This window comes from Panthera tigris, chromosome E1 (genome assembly GCF_018350195.1).
Source record: "Panthera tigris isolate Pti1 chromosome E1, P.tigris_Pti1_mat1.1, whole genome shotgun sequence".
NCBI classification, from domain to species: domain Eukaryota; kingdom Metazoa; phylum Chordata; class Mammalia; order Carnivora; family Felidae; genus Panthera; species Panthera tigris.
In genome coordinates this window covers 44,390,508-44,402,709 of record NC_056673.1, presented here as the reverse complement: position 1 = coordinate 44,402,709, position 12,202 = coordinate 44,390,508, and the positions used below count along the sequence as shown (strand labels likewise).

Here is a 12,202-nt window from a genome sequence, read left to right as displayed (position 1 = left end):
TAATAAAAATGTTTAAAAACAAAAACAAAAACTTTTTATCTCCACGAAACTAAAATTCCTAGGATAAATGAAGTGACTAACAATGCAAATAATCTCTTCATCCAATTAATCTATTATGTTCCACCTTGTATAGAAAGCAAATTAAATTGATTTCTAGTGTAAGGTAAAATAACTGTTACTTAAAATGCACTATTACCCAACAGCTAAGCACAAAATAACAAAATGCTACTTTTCGCTTCAATTTTTAAACTAGCTTCACTCCATTTAAAATATACATATAAGACCTTGTATTTCTTTACAGTGAGCTTCTGAGTGGCCAAGACTGTCTTTCTCATCTTAACAGCTCATCAGCTTAACAGAAAGCATATATAACAATGGCTCAGTAAATATTACTGAATAAATTGGAAGATGGAAAAAAATATATAAACAAATGAAAGAGGAAATTCTGCATATGAGTACTCAGCGCTAGTCACTAGATGGCATCACTTCCCCAAATTGGGAAGACGTTTTACATCTTCCAAAAAGGAATTTTCTATACACGGTTCTAGCTCTTTATAGTAAGTGTGAGGATAAACCGGAAGCTCGTAAAAACTTTCAATTCATTTGCACGTGGAAGTGCTCGAGATTTAGAAATCATTAACAGAGAAGATTGAAACCAAACATCAGCAGGAAGCCAGGCATCTGTTTGGCTGATGACCTACAGGATGACTACCTCTTCTAGTCTGCTACACTCTTCTAAAGTTTGTCACACCAGTTGGTCCACTAAAAGCACAATATATGTTGGGGTGGGTGGCTCAGTCGGGTAAGTGTGTCCAACTCTTGAGTTCCGCTCAGGTCACGATCTCATGGTTTGTGAGATCGAGCTGTGCACTGGGCTCTGTAACTGACAGTGTGGAGACTTCTTGGGATTCTCTCTCTCTCCCTTTCTCTCTCTCTGCCCTGCCCCTGCTCTTTCTCTGTCTCTCAAAATAAATAAATAAACTTGAAAAAGTAAATAAAAGCACAAAATGTGATGTTCTTACATAATTTTTCAGAGAAGCGTTCCGTATTGGTCATCATTGTATCAATGAAATCTTTAAAATTCACTTTTTTCGTTTCTAAGGAGAAAAGAATATTTTCTTCAATATCTTCAAATGTTAATTATGACAACTATTGAATTATGTAAAATAAATTATAGGGAGATAACATGATTATAGCCATCAGCTAATACCACTAAAAATATATGGTTCTAAGAGGAAAAAGCAATTCAACACACAAGGAGAAAGTAAAACTGAAAAATGCCAGGAAAGTTAATCAAAATCCTTCTAGTTAGAAGCGTACAACATTTTTAATTTTAACTTACATTATCTTGTCTTGGCCTGACAACAACTCAAAGATATGTCAGTAAAGAATTAGTGTATTATTTTATACATTTTTAAAAATACTTAGACATGATATCATGATTTTTTTCCCCAGGTCACAAAAGGAAATACGAGATCAGAGATTAGAAGTGAGCTTTCTTGACCTCTGGTTTCTCCCACCTCAGGTTACCATTCACATTGTTATCTTTATTCCAGTATACTTTTGAAACTATTAAACATTTTAATAGTCATTCTATACTTAGAAAATGTCTTTCCTTGATTATATATAATACCCCAATATTAGAATGGATAAAGATTTCTAAGAATTTTCTAAGGCCGCATATAAAGGTTTTATATAAATAGGATGAGCTTTTGATAACACTACTCCTTTGTTTATCCCACTAAAAAAATCAAATTCCAATTCTAATCTATAAAAGATCAGGCACAGCCTATTGCCTATTTCCAAGATAAAGAATCTTTGAGAAGTTTACTTTAAGGAGCACCAAATTACTTTGTATTCTTAACCAAATATTTAAAGACTTGAAAAAAATGAGACTTTGAAAAATTCTAGGGGAATGTTAGAGTTAATGAAGATTTACATTCACTAACAGGAACATATAACTTTCTAAAACAATAGATTCCCTATTTTTGATAATGTCTATTTGATACACAAATGTTTTAGCTGAACCACTGAACCCACCTCCCATTTGAAGAACATTATTGTTTTAAGGACAAAATTACTTTTTATTTTTATTATTTTTTAATATAGCTTATTGTCAAATTGGTTTCCATACAACACCCAGTACTCATCCCAACAAGTGCCCTCCTCAATGCCCATCAGCCACTTTCCCCTCTCCCCCACCCCCATCAACCCTCAGTTTGTTCTCAGTATTTAAGAGTCCTTATGGTTTGCCTCACTCCCTCTCTGTAACATTTTTCCCCCTTCCTCTCCCTCACAGTTGAAGAACATTATTAACACCACTGCATCTGCTTCTGTGCTTCCCCCATTCTATTCTACTGCTTCTCTACAGAGAGAACATTGCTGAATTTTTTAAAATTAACCAAGGTCTTGCTTTTTTACATATAATTTTACACAGGATAAACAAAATATTCCTTAATTTTGTTTTACAGCTCTATAAAAATAATCACACTATAGCAATCTAGACTTGTTTTCATTCAATATATTTCCAAGAACCATCCATATAGTATATTGCTATAGTTCATTTTCACTAATGTACACATTATCAGTATTTCATCATGCATCAGTGGTAAATACCACAATTTATTTATACATTCTATCACCGATCATGTTGTTTCTTTTTGTTCATTCTTTCCTTCCTTCCTTCCTTCCTTCCTTCCTTCCTTCCTTCCTTCCTTCCTTCCTTCCTTCCTTTTTCTATTAAGATCAGAGCTGCTATGAGCATTTTTAACATGTCTCCTTGCACATCAGTGCAGAGATTTTCTGGGATGTATCACTAAAAAATGGATTTTCTAAGCCATGAAGTATGAAAACCTTACAGAATACTACATAATGTTTTTCAAAGTTCTTTTACCACTTTTGCCTTATTTACCAACAATTAAATTAACAGACTTTAATTTTTGCCAATTTGGTCATTGCATTTCCCTGATTACTATGATGTATAAAAAGACTTCATATGATTATTAGCAACTTATATTTCTTCATCTGGCAATGGCTGTTCTTGTAATTTGGCCATTTTTCTCTTGGGTTGTTAATTTATAGGGGTTTCCTATTTATTCTCCACAATGATCTTTCGCTGTTATGAGTGTTACAAATAATCTTTACTCTGGAATGCCTGGGTGGCCCAGTCGGTTAAGCATCCAACTTTGGCTCAGGTCATGATCTCACAATTCATGAGTTCAAGCCCCGCTTAGGGCTCTGTGCTGACAGCTGGGAGCCTGGAGCCTGCTTCAGATTCTGTCTCCCTCTCTCTGTGCTCCTCCCCCACTCATACTCTGCACCTCTCTCTCTCTCAAAAATAAATAAACATTAAAAAAAAATTTTTTAAATAATAAGCTTTGCTACATTTGTGGCTTGTATTTTCATTCTGTTTGTATTACCTTTTAATAAAGAGAAGTTCTTATTTTTAATGTAGTCAAATGTATAAATCTTTTCTTTTCTGGTTAGTGATTTTGTATCTTAAAAATAATTCCTTGTAACTCTAAGTCAGAAAATTTTTCTTCTTTCTCTAAAGAGAATTTTAGTGTTCGTATCTGGAAATCATTACTGAATATGATATATAGGTAGGGATCCAATTCTATTTTTTACATTTGAATAATTAATTATTCCAGCACCATTTATTAACTGGTGCTTCCCCTCCCCCCTAGTAATCTGCCACCTCATTATATATGTTTCCTTATATGTGTGTAGATATATTTGGAAGTTACTTATCCTGACCTATCAGTCAATTTCTCTATCCCTGTGCCATTTTCACACTGTTTTACTTACTGTAACTTTATAATGAGTCTTAATATCCAGGGTAGCAAGATCCCACTCATACACCCTATCCACGTTTTTCTTCCTCAAGAGTGTTTTAGCTACTCTTGATCTTTGTTTATGCATACAAATATTAGAATTAATTCATCAAAAAAGTCAGGGTTTTATTAGAATTGCTTTAGATAAGTAAATTAATTATGAGAATTGGCAGACTTGGGGGTCTCTGAGTCCATTAACATGGGATATATTCCAATTTATTTAGGTATTCTATAATGTCTTTTAACAAAGTCTTATCATTTTCTCACGTAAGGCACATAACTTACATTTGTTCTATTCCTTTTTTGCTTTTCATTATGGAAAAATTTTAATACACACAAAATAAGAAATATATTGTAATAAAAGTTCACATACTCTTCCTGTACTCTTCACATACTCTTCATGGCCATTCTTATTTCATCTATAGCCCCACACACTTGTCTATCTCACAACCACCCTTTCTCTTTAGAAAAGATGCTGCTAAGTTATAAGGGTATAGATACTCAAAACTAGTACCTTCCTTATGAATTATAGGCTTTGGCATAATAAAGAGTCGTTTGTCCCATTTAATGACTTCTGTCCTGACCTCTTCCTTGTCAGAAAGCAAAACCACAAACTCTACTTTCTTTTTGTTTGTACTTTTGCCTATAGGAAAAAAATGTCTGGAAAGACTGTTAATACTGGATATTTCTGGATCATGGGATTTTGTGTGTTTTGTTGTGCTTTTGAGTATTTTTCTGTATTGACTTCATTTCAATGGACTTTTTTCTAATCAAAAAAATAAAGTCATTATTCTGAGGGAAAAAAATAGCAAAGTGACCATCTTTTCACATGTGTCAACCCAGTTTTCACTTACTGTCAGCTTCAGTCAACTCTGTGATCTTCTCAAATTCTGGCTTAGAAAGGTAAACTCCAAAATGCTGAAGACAAGTATTCATATCCTCATAATCAATATTTTCATCTTTAATTTTATCAATGGCTTTAATGACATCAGTCAACACTGAAAATAAAGCAGTATGCTAATGAGTATTAAATATAAGTCAAAAAGAAAACACCAATAGTAAGATGAATTTTAGTTCTAACACTAAATAAACAAGCATAGAAAATAACTTCAGAAATGTTATATATGAAAAGAATTACCGGAATCTTTAATACTGAAAACCAACAAAGTACAAAATGAGAGCCAAAAATATATTCTACTTTGCTATAATCTCTGTATCGAAGGAAGTGCCAATTTAATTGCAATTTAAGTGCACAGGAACAAAAATATTATACAATTTCCCCATTTAATTTTCTAACAATTTAAAATTTCTTAGTAGTCTGTTTCTCGGTAGCAGATACAGAAATAAGTAGAAAACTTTCAATCCTGAATAATGAATTGGGGTAAGATTTTGTAGCAATACATGGCTCAGTCCCTGGTTAATCTTAGTTTATCTTCTGTATACATAAATATTATCACTTGGAAATAACTATCCCACATGTCTTTTTATGATACTTTGGAATATATGCTTCACAAATTTGGGCAGTATTCCCTCCATTAAATTTAAACAAATTTTTACTGCAATGAAAGCTTTAATGTTTATTTTTGAGAGAGAGAGAAAGGCACAGCATGAGTCGGGGAGGGGCAGAGAGAGAGGGAGACACAGAATCTGAAGCAGGCTCCAGGCTGTCAACACAGAGCCAGACATGGGGCTCAAACTCAGGAACGGCGAGATCATGACCTGAGCCAAAGTGGACCCTCAATCAACTGAGCCACCCAGGTGCCCATGCAATAAAATTTTCTTAAAATAACTTACAAACACATAGAATTATTAAGGGGGTCAACAGGTATGCATGCGGGTGTGTTTTTGTGTAAATTTTGGAACAAACTAAACTCAAATAGATTTTCTCTAATAGAAGATTAGGATAGGTAAAGTGAGGAAGCTGGGCAGTGGACGGCATTAAAGCCATTATCAGGAGTTAATCGAATTTAGGCAGTCACTGGACGTCATTATGGATTACTAAACAAAGAAATCATCAAAATGATGTCTGAATTAGATGATTCTTAAAATGATTCTTAAAAAGGTGATTTTCATGTATAAATATGTAGAACAAGATATGTGATACTATCTTGTGAAAGGAATTTTTAGATGAAAAAAATTCTCACTTAAAAGTAAATAGCTGATGGGGCACCTGGGTGGCTCAGTTGGTTGGGCACCTGACGTCAGCTCACGTCCGGATCTCATGACTCATGGGTTTAAGCTCTGTGTTGAGCACTGTGCTGACAGCTCAGAGCCTGAAACCTTCGGGTTCTGTCTCCATCTCTCTCTGCCCCCTCCCACTCTCGTTCTCTCTCTCTCTCAAATATAAATAAACATTAAAAAAATTTTTTTAAAAAAGTAAACAGCTTGTGAGTGATGTCAGTAAGATGGTTGAGTAGGACGCCCTGGACCCTTCTTCTCCCCACAAACACACTGATTCAGCAGAAATTAAAAAATAAATTCCTTTTGTGAGAAATTAGAAACTAACTGACAGGCTCTTGTATCCCAGGAGAATGCAAAACCAGACGTACTGAAGCTGGTACAGAGATTTGGGACACCCTCCCACAAGTGCTGCCTCCAATGCAGCACCATATGATCCAAAAAAGACTCTAGCTCCCAGCTTCACCCAAGGGGAAGAAGAGTTTGGTCCACATATCCAGAAATTCAGCTTTTCCAAAATGCCTCCCCAGAAGATTGGCTTCTGTTTTGCCAGCCTTGGAGCTCTGATGGGTCTAGCACAGTCTAGTATTTTGGGTAGAATAAAGCGATGGCTTGGGCTGATAGAAGGCAGTGATCCTCCCCTCTGTTCAGCACAAGATTAGATTAAAATTCCGAGCTCTTAGTTTCCTCCTGGAGAGGTAAAGAGTTTATCCAGCACGTCAACTTTTTCAGGGCGTCCCAAAGAACCATCAGCTATCTTGTCAGTCCTAGAGCCTGGGGAAGGAAAAAGGTGGTAGAGGCCTAGGGCCTATCAGGCTGGGCCGATGGGTGGAGGTCTTCTCCTGTATAGGGACAGTATGTGAGGACTGGGAGAGCTGTCTGCTTTTTCTCTTGCACAAACACCAACACAGAAAGTCCAAATGGAGATTTAATGACTAAAAAATATGATGACTGAAATTAAAAGTTCAGTGGATGGACTCAACAGCTGAAAGGAGGAGAGAAAGGTAAGAATCAATGAATTGAAAGCAACTGAAATCATCCAATGAACAACACTGAGAAAATAAACTGAAGAAAAAATGAACAGTTCCAGAGACCTGTAGGAATATAAAAATGATCTAACATTTGTGTCCATCAGAGTCCCAGAAGAAAAGAGACTTAAAAAGGCACTCAAAGAAATAATGCCTGCACACTTCCCAAATTTTTATCAAGAGACATTAACCTACAGATCCAAGACGAAAGTGGACCTCAAACAGGATAAATCCAAAGAAATCCATGTCAAGATCCATCATAATTAAACTTCTGAAAACTAAAGACAAGGGAACATTTTGAAAGCAGCCTAAGAAAAACACTATAGGGAAAGAAAACCAATTTGAATGACAGAATTTCCAGCAGAAACCATGGAAGCCAGAAATAAGTGACACAATATTTTTCAAGTGCTGAAAGTAAAGAACTATCAACGTAAAATCCCATATTCAGAAAAACTATTCTTCAGGAATGAAGAGGAAATCAAGATGTTCTCAGATGAGAGGAAACTAAAAGAATTTGTTGTCAGTAGACCTAAGAATGGATAAAGGAAGTTCTTAAACAGAAAATAAAGGATAAAACAAAAAAACTCTGGAATATCAAGAAGGAAAAAAGAAAATGGTAAGTCAAAATATGGGTAAATATAATAGGCTTTCCTTCTCTTGAATTTTTTAATCAAGTCTGATGGTTGAAGTAAAAATAATACCACCTGATGTGGTTTTAAATATATATAAGGAAATATTTAAGGTAATTATATCATAAAGGAGGGAGGGATGTATATGGAGATAAGGCTTCTGTATTTCACTTGAACTGGCAAAATGATGACACCAATAGTGTGATAAGTTATGTATATATACATGAAGCAACAACTTTAAAAGGTATACAAAGAGATATACTCTGAAACACTATAGATAAATCAAAATGGAATTCTAAATATGGGCAAAAGATTTGAATATATATTTCACCAAAGATATATGAACAGCTAGTAAGCATGTGCAAATAAACTTGACATTATCAGTCATTAGGGAAATGCAAAATTAAAACCATAATGAAATTCCACTACACAATTATTATAATGATTATAAACAAAAATATAATACCTAAATGTGGAGGATAGGAAGAAACCAGAATCCTTACACATTGCTGGTGAGAATGAAAATGGTATAGCCACTTTGGAAAACAGTTTGGTAATTTCTTTAAAAGTAAAACATAAATTTACCATATACACTAGCAATTATTCTCCTAGGAATCTACCCAAAAGAAATGGAAACATGTCCACAGAAAGACTGCAATGCAAATATTAATTTCAACATTATGCATACCAGTCCCAAACTGCAAATAAGCAAAGGTCATAAATTGGTGAACCATCAACAAAATGGAATATACCTATAAAATGTAATATGGACTTATTTAACCATACAAAGGAACAAACTACTGATACATACAACAACATGAATTAGCCTCAAAAAAAGTGAAGTCAGGCACAAAAGACCACATGTTTTATGATTTCATTTATATTAAATGTTTTTTTAAAAAGGCAACTTTATGGAAACAGAAAGCAGATCAGTGGTTGCCTGGGAATGGAGGTAGAGATTAATGATAAATGGGCACAAGAGAATTTTAGGAGTGAAGGAAACGTTACAAACCTGGATTGTGTCCACTTCTGATTATATATCCCAAAGAATTGAAAGCAGGGGCTCAAAGAGGTATTTGCATACCCACATTCACAGCAGCACTAGTCACAATTGCCAAGAGGTAGAAGCAACACAGGTGTCTATTAATGGATGAATGGACAAACAGAATGTGGCATATACATGCAATGTGATATTAGCACGAAAAGGAAAGAAAAATCTGGCACGTGCTACGATATGGATGAATCCTGAGGGCATTATGATAAGTGAAATAAGCCATTCATTCACAAAGACAAATACTATATGATTCCACTCAAGTATCTGGAGTAGGCAAATTCACAGAAACAGAAAGTAGAATGATGGTTGTCAGAAGCTGGAGAGGCACAGATGGGTAGTTGTTGTTCACTGGGTATAGAGTTTCAGTTTTGCAAGATGAAAAAGTTCTAGAGATTCGTTGTACAACCGTGTGAATATACGTAACCCTAATGTTATTGAACTGTACAGTTACAAATGGTTAAGATGGCAAATTTTATGTTACGTGTTAGATACCACCATTAAAAATAAATTTTAGGGGCACCTGGCTGGCTCAGTCCAAACAGCATGAGACAATTGATCTTGGGGTTGTCAGTCTGAGCCCCATGTGGAGTGTAGAGATTATTTAAATAAATAAAACGTTAAAATAAGATAAATTTTAAAAACAGTATAATGGGGGAAATGGGAGGGAGGAATCGGCTACAACCAAGACACTACTTCACAAAACAGCAATGAAACGGTGACTGAGTTCGTGAATGAATGATTACAAGGTAAAGCACTCAAGAAATTTGCTAATAGTGTCTTTAAGAACACCACTTAAGCAATTCATCATAAGTGACAAATTATAATGTAGCTTTTTTTTTAAGTTTATTTATTTTGAGAGAGAGAGAGCACACAGGGTAGGGGCGGAGAGAGAAAGAGAGAATCCCAAGCAGGCCCTGTGTTGTCCACAAGAAGTCCAACACAGGGCTTGAACTCACAAACTGTGAGATCATGACCAGAGCCGAAACCAAGAGTCGGACGCTTAACGGACTGAGCCACCTAGGCGCCACAATAATGTAGTTTTTAACATGAGACTTCATGTAAGTATAAGAGAAAAATCTCTTCCTTTGGATTAATTTTTCTCTATCTGAGAAATCCTTTGGGAAGACACAAAAAGCTTATCTTTCATTTTTAGCATATGAATAAACAAAAGGAAATAAAAACAGCAAGGCTTAGTATCTTTCATTTCTCATTTTAATCTTGCTGAAAAATATTTAATTATTTGCATAAAAACCCAAAATCATTGCAAGCAAAAATTTTTAACAAACTGATTGTGGTGTTGATTGTATGACTCTATACATTTCATGAAAATTAGTGCATGAGTGAGTTTTATGTATGTAAATTATAGCTTAAGACAGTTTTTTTAGAAATGTTCTAAAACAAGGGAAACAAAACCAGTATTTCATTCAAACAAGTTCCTTATAAAAAAATTAAAAATCAAATCACCCATCAGTTGCTAAAAATGGGGCTAATCACCTGTTGGAATCCCTCATTACCTTACTATACATTTATGTAGTACTTTACAGTTTTTGAAATCCATCTAACAATTCTGTGAGGGAAGCAAGTTAGCTATCACTACCCTAATACATCAAGTTTTCATGGCTTGCCTGAGAATTTCAGAACTATTAAGTATCTACCCAAAAAGCAAACTCAGTTCAGTTGAACCTCTTTTCAACCTAACCACTTCTTTCCTCCAAATCATTTTAAAATAAATTTCCTACCTACCATCACATTCAGGAAGACTTTGCTCCTTGGAGAGAGCGCTCATAAAGTCATCTAACTTCACCATTCCATTTCCTGTAAAATAAAGACTTTAGATCATGCATTCTTTATATTTTTGCATAAAAGGTAAATTCATAGTTTCATACAACTATGAAAAAAATTACTTCTTCACTTCATCATAATTCTATTTCTCCTTTCATATCCTGTCTCCCTAGATGAGTCTCTGAATTAGGTCAGTTCGTTTCATTTTGATAATTACTCAATAATTTTTAAATACCTATTATAAAGTGCAATGGACTGAGCTAGGTCCTCAATTTTTGATAGATATAGGAAAAAGGAAAGGTGACCATATAGATGGACCATGAGAAACTTAAGGAGTCTATTTCATACCATCATGAAAACCCAGTCAAAATGCTATCCATTAAGACACCTTGACAATACTGACCAATCCTGACAGACCCAAGTGTCCCCATTACTATCAGCTGATCCAATTAACTACCTATTTTTAGATATACACCCTCCACAGTGATCCTACCAATCCTGATAAGCAACATGAAAGGGCTCAATAATTTTAGTAGCACCTACACCTTAGGTTTTTTTTTTTTAATCTTCTTTCCCATTTGCCTTAGCTAAGAAATTTTGCTCAGGTTCTAAGAATTCATTTCTAACATATTCCCAAGTCAGTCTTTCCCCAAAATGTTGCCTCTGCCCTCTCCTCAGCTGAACTTCTGTTGTGGATGGGTCTTACTTAATGATAAAACAACTTCTCCAATACAAAAGCTCTTCCTGGAAACTTAAAATCTGCCTTGAACTTAGGCTGGTGACTGGGATATGCTATTTAACATCTAGATGCTAATCATCTGCCTTGATTGGTTAAGTACCATTAGCCCTAAATTCCTAGTTGTAGCACTTCCTTACCATTTTGGAATCTCCGGTTATTTCTTCTTGGATGCTTAGGCTATTTGCTCAGAGATTTTTGTACCCCTTGGATTTTGTGCTCTTATTGCCTGAACCTCCCTACAACTGGGCCAGCCTTTCCAGTACCTGTCCCATACGGGAAGGCATAGCTAGGGATAGTGATAGAGTGTTACATAACAATTCTGAGATATAAAAGGCCTAGTCCCTCCAAACCAATGCATTAGGGCAGATTTTCCAGGAATTTTTTTTTCCACTTTCCATTTTTATATCTGTTCTTTTAGAATCTTCTTTAGCATGGCCCATTCTGTTCCATTCCTAGTTGAGAACTTACTCCATCATTTAATACTATCCCATAAAAGTATCTAATTTTTTCAAAAAGTTTGGTATTATCAGTCTCACCATTTTGAGTAGTCTTTGCCACAATCTCCTTGAACTCTTTGTCTGATAAAGTAACTCCTATTGAAGGCAAAATGGATTGAAGTTCTTCTGCAGCAATGTAATTTTCTTGGAGTTTATTGATAGCTTCACAGATGTTTTGTAAATATACAAAATGTAGAAGACTATTCAGCCACAGAATTTATGTGTCTTAAGCAATAATTAGCACCCAAAGTCTTTAGCAATTAGAAAACAAGTTTTATCTAATTATTATTACCTCATATGACTGCTTTTTTCTTCATATTTCTGTTGTAGCTTACATTATACCTAAATATTTCCCATATAGCTCAAACAGAAAACAATCTTGAAGTTCTATAAATGTTTATAAACTACTTGTTTGGAGGAACAGCCTGTTCCAGTGACCCAGCCAATGCTGCTTGGTTCTGA

The 12,202-nt window shown here is 34.9% G+C and overlaps 1 protein-coding gene across 1 annotated transcript in view; it reads right to left on the bottom strand.

Annotated features, from left to right (window-relative positions):
- The window catches only part of EFCAB13 (EF-hand calcium binding domain 13), a 111,244-nt gene that overhangs the window by 43,593 nt on the left and 55,449 nt on the right, over window positions 1–12,202 (bottom strand). The window contains exons 12-15 of the mRNA XM_042966011.1: window positions 11,780–11,902; window positions 10,466–10,537; window positions 4,688–4,831; window positions 1,023–1,097 (exon numbers count right to left, since the gene is read on the bottom strand). Of these exons, the coding sequence (XP_042821945.1) occupies window positions 1,023–1,097; window positions 4,688–4,831; window positions 10,466–10,537; window positions 11,780–11,902 (414 nt within the window). The remainder of the gene's footprint in view (window positions 1–1,022; window positions 1,098–4,687; window positions 4,832–10,465; window positions 10,538–11,779; window positions 11,903–12,202) is intronic.